We start from the raw sequence: 3819 nt of genomic DNA on the forward strand, positions 1-3819 counted from the left end.
TAGAGTCATATATAGATATTATTTCTATCCTGGAATCTAGTTTTATGACACATCATTTGATATCTCGGTCCCTCAGTTTCTTCTTGTATTTGATGTCAAAAAACAATCACAACTATGTCATTGTGGCTTTACAAGTACATTTAGAGTGCTTATAAAACATTAGAAATCTTATCATAATGTAGTATTGTTCAATAAATGGTATATTTTCATATTTTATTTAGAACTGTTGGTGCTATTATGAATGTAACTATATTCCAAATTTAAGTTTGCACTCTCAAGGACATTCTGAATTAAACTTCTATTTCTGAATTCCTTCTCCTCAGGATAGAGACTTCTGATAGAGTTCCTCTACTGAATTAGTTATGCTGGTTTCCAATAATTCATATGTTGCCTCCAAATCTTTTATTCTTAATGGAATTCCTGGTCTTGAAAGAGTACATGTATGGATCTCCCTCCCATTCTGCACAATGTATATCATCTCCCTTGTGGGAAACCTTGGCCTTGTGTACCTCATTCATCACGAGGAGTCCTTACATCGCCCAATGTATTTCTTTCTGGCCATGCTGTCCCTCATTGACCTCATTACCTGCACCACTACGCTACCCAATGCACTCTGCATCTTCTGGTTCAATCTCAAGGAAATTAACTTCAATGCTTGCTTAGCTCAGATGTTCTTTCTTCACGGGTTCACTGGTGTGGAGTCTGGTGTACTCATGCTCATGGCTCTGGACCGCTACGTGGCCATTTGCTACCCACTGCATTATGCTACCATACTCACTAACCCTATCATTGCCAAAGCTGCACTTGCCACCTTCCTGAGGGGTGTGTTGCTGATGATTCCCTTCCCATTCTTGGTCAAGCGTTTGCCCTTCTGCCAAAGTAATATTATCTCCCATACATATTGTGACCACATGTCAGTGGTGAAGTTGTCCTGTGCCAGCATCAAGATCAATGTCATCTATGGTCTGATGGTGGCCCTCCTGATTGGAGTGTTTGACATCTGCTGTATATCTGTGTCTTACACTATGATCCTTCGGGCTGTGGTCAGCCTTTCATCGGCAGATGCTCGGCAGAAGGCCTTCAGCACCTGCACTGCCCATATATCTGCCATCATCATCACCTATGTTCCAGCATTCTTCACTTTCTTTACCCACCGTTTTGGGGGACACACCGTTCCCCCCTCTCTCCACATCATTGTGGCCAATCTTTATCTTCTACTTCCCCCAACTCTTAACCCCATTGTGTATGGGGTAAAGACAAAACAGATCAGAGACAGTGTCATAAAGCTCTTCCAGGGTGAGAAATGTACACATATCCAGGACAACTGAAATTAGTAGAAGATGAAAGAAAAGACAACAAAGAGGAGACTCATGTGTGACATCATACATTCACTCACGTGAGGTATCATATATTGCCCAGGTCTATCCCAGGGTATGTTTTCTGAAATGATAGTAGGGAAATTTTTTGCTAATTCTGGATTTATATCCCAGTGCCTTCCCCTTACTTTTCTCCATCACTAATTTTAATCAGGTAATTGATATGGGCTCATTACAAATTTTCTCTGATGTATCCATGCAAGATATTTTCTTAACCTTCTGAGAGAGTTCTTAAGTGTCTTTTCTATGTTTGTAATCTCGCCATTGGAGAAGAAGCAAAATGGCTTTTCCAGCCTGGGTAGTTTTTGAAACTAGAATGCAGTTTATGAATTAGGCTGATAACATGCAGATAAAACTGGCAGTCATGGTGTTTAAAAGAATGCATTTAGGAAACATATTGTCAAAAGCTTTGCAGACCAATTTACTCAAGAATAAAGAATGCTTACAATGTAAAGCTTAGCCCTTCATAATAAATGCAATATATGACTCAAAACTCCTAGGCTGTTTCTCAATATTGATTTATTTTTCCTCACTTAGTGATATCAGGTTTTTGTTTACTCTTTTGAATAAAATTTCTTACTAAGAATACCATGGGCACTCTTACTAATGCTCAAGTGTACCCGGGGGTGTGAAAACTTCTTGGATATAGTGTCTCCACTATCATCTCTCAGTTCAATAATATCTCTTTCCTGGCACACTGATCACCAGCGATCTATCTCCAGTTTCGTCCCCTTTTTCTCTGGAACATCTAATGTAACATTTGTTGAGGTGTTGTCCATGGACCCCTGAGGGCTTCAAGACCATCTTGGGGAACCTAGGCATCACAATTTTCATAGTATTAAACTATAATTTTCCCTTTTCAGTTTCATCCTTTTACCAATATAGAATGAGTTTTCCAGTGTCCATATGATGTGTGATTATTATTGTAAAATAAACTATGCCAACATTTGGAAGACCTGCATAACTCAGTGAGTCAGCATTTCCAAACGACAAGTATTTGATGCTACAAAATGATGAATGTGTAAAGATTAATTCACTGCAGTGCAAGATAGAACAACTTTTTACATGTATTTCACATTTTTTATAATAGTTGACGCAAGAAGTTTATACATTGTGCTATGCTCACCACAGTCATAGCCACCATCTGTCACCATACAACATTATTACAATATCATGACTGTATTACTTATGCAGTTTGTTCTTTCTCTGTATTTATAGGTCTGATTCTGCTTTTTCTCTATTTGTTTATTCATTTGTTTTTATTATGTTTTTATTTTTAATTCCAGTATAGTTAACATACAGTGTTAGATTAGTTTCAGGTGTACAATNTTCAGGTGTACATGTAGTGATTCAACAATTCTATACATTAGTCAGTGCTCACCATGATAAGTGTACACTTTAATCCTCATCACCTATTTCACCCACCTACTCACTTCCCCTCTGTTTATTCATTTGGATTTTGTTAGATTCCACATATGAATGCAATCATATGGTAATTGTCTTTTTCAGTCTGACTTAATTCATTTAGCACAATACGCTTTAGGTCCACCCATGTTATTGCAAATGGCATAATCACATCCTTTTATGGCTGTGTAATATGCTATTACACACACACACACACACACACACACAAACACACACTCCCCTTCCTTTTCCATTTTTCTATCAATGGACACTTAGGTTGTTTCCATATCTTGGCTATTGTAACTAATGCTGCAATAAACCTATGGGGGCATGTATGTTTTCAAAGTAGTTTTTTCATTTTCGTTGGGTAAATACCCAGTGATGAAATTAATGGATCATATGGTAATTCTATTTTTAAAATTTGAGGAACCCTCATACTATTTTTGCACAGAGATTGCATCAATTTACATTCCCACCCACAGTGTACAAGGGTGGTTTTTTTCTCTATATCTTCAATGACACTTGTTATTTCTTGTCCTTTTGAGTTCAGTCATCTGACAATTGTGAGGTGATATCTCATGGTTTTGGTTTGTATTTCCCTGACGATTATTGATCTTGAGCATTTTTTGTGTATCTGTTGGCCATCTGCATCTTTTTTGGAAAAAATGTCTGTTCATGTCTCCTGCCCATATTATATTGGATTTTTTGTTTGTTTGTTTGAGCTATATAATCACTGTGGTTTTAATTTGCATTTCCCCTTTGACTGGTGCCATACAACATTTCATATGAATATTTCCCATTTAGATGTTTTTTTTTTGAAGTATCTAGATCTTTTGTCAATTTTTCTTTTGAATTTTCTCATTTGTTAGAATTTGTGTTTGTTAAATGTAGTCACTGCAAATTCCCTCTCTCTATCCCTTTCTTTCTCTCTCTTCTCCCTGTCTCTATCTCTTTGTTTAGTGCAATCAGCAAATTTACAGAATCTAACATCGGTGTAACATTTTTAACTGATGTATAGTTCATACACAAATTCTTTCAA

The 3819-nt window shown here is 37.0% G+C and overlaps 1 protein-coding gene across 1 annotated transcript; it reads left to right on the forward strand.

Moving 5' to 3' along the window:
* The first annotated feature begins 362 nt into the window (after positions 1–362).
* Positions 363–1328, forward strand: LOC109488817 (olfactory receptor 52N5). The gene has a single exon (XM_019794055.2). It carries the CDS (start codon positions 363–365, stop codon positions 1326–1328), a length of 966 nt encoding a protein of 321 aa, XP_019649614.2.
* The last annotated feature ends 2491 nt before the right edge of the window (positions 1329–3819 follow it).

Source organism: Ailuropoda melanoleuca, unplaced genomic scaffold, assembly GCF_002007445.2.
Source record: "Ailuropoda melanoleuca isolate Jingjing unplaced genomic scaffold, ASM200744v2 unplaced-scaffold10825, whole genome shotgun sequence".
Classification (NCBI taxonomy): Eukaryota; Metazoa; Chordata; class Mammalia; order Carnivora; family Ursidae; genus Ailuropoda; species Ailuropoda melanoleuca.

Excerpts from the sequence above, each read along its gene's own strand:
- LOC109488817 (XM_019794055.2), top strand. The coding sequence starts at position 363 with ATGCTGGTTTCCAATAATTCATATGTTGCCTCCAAATCTTTTATTCTT.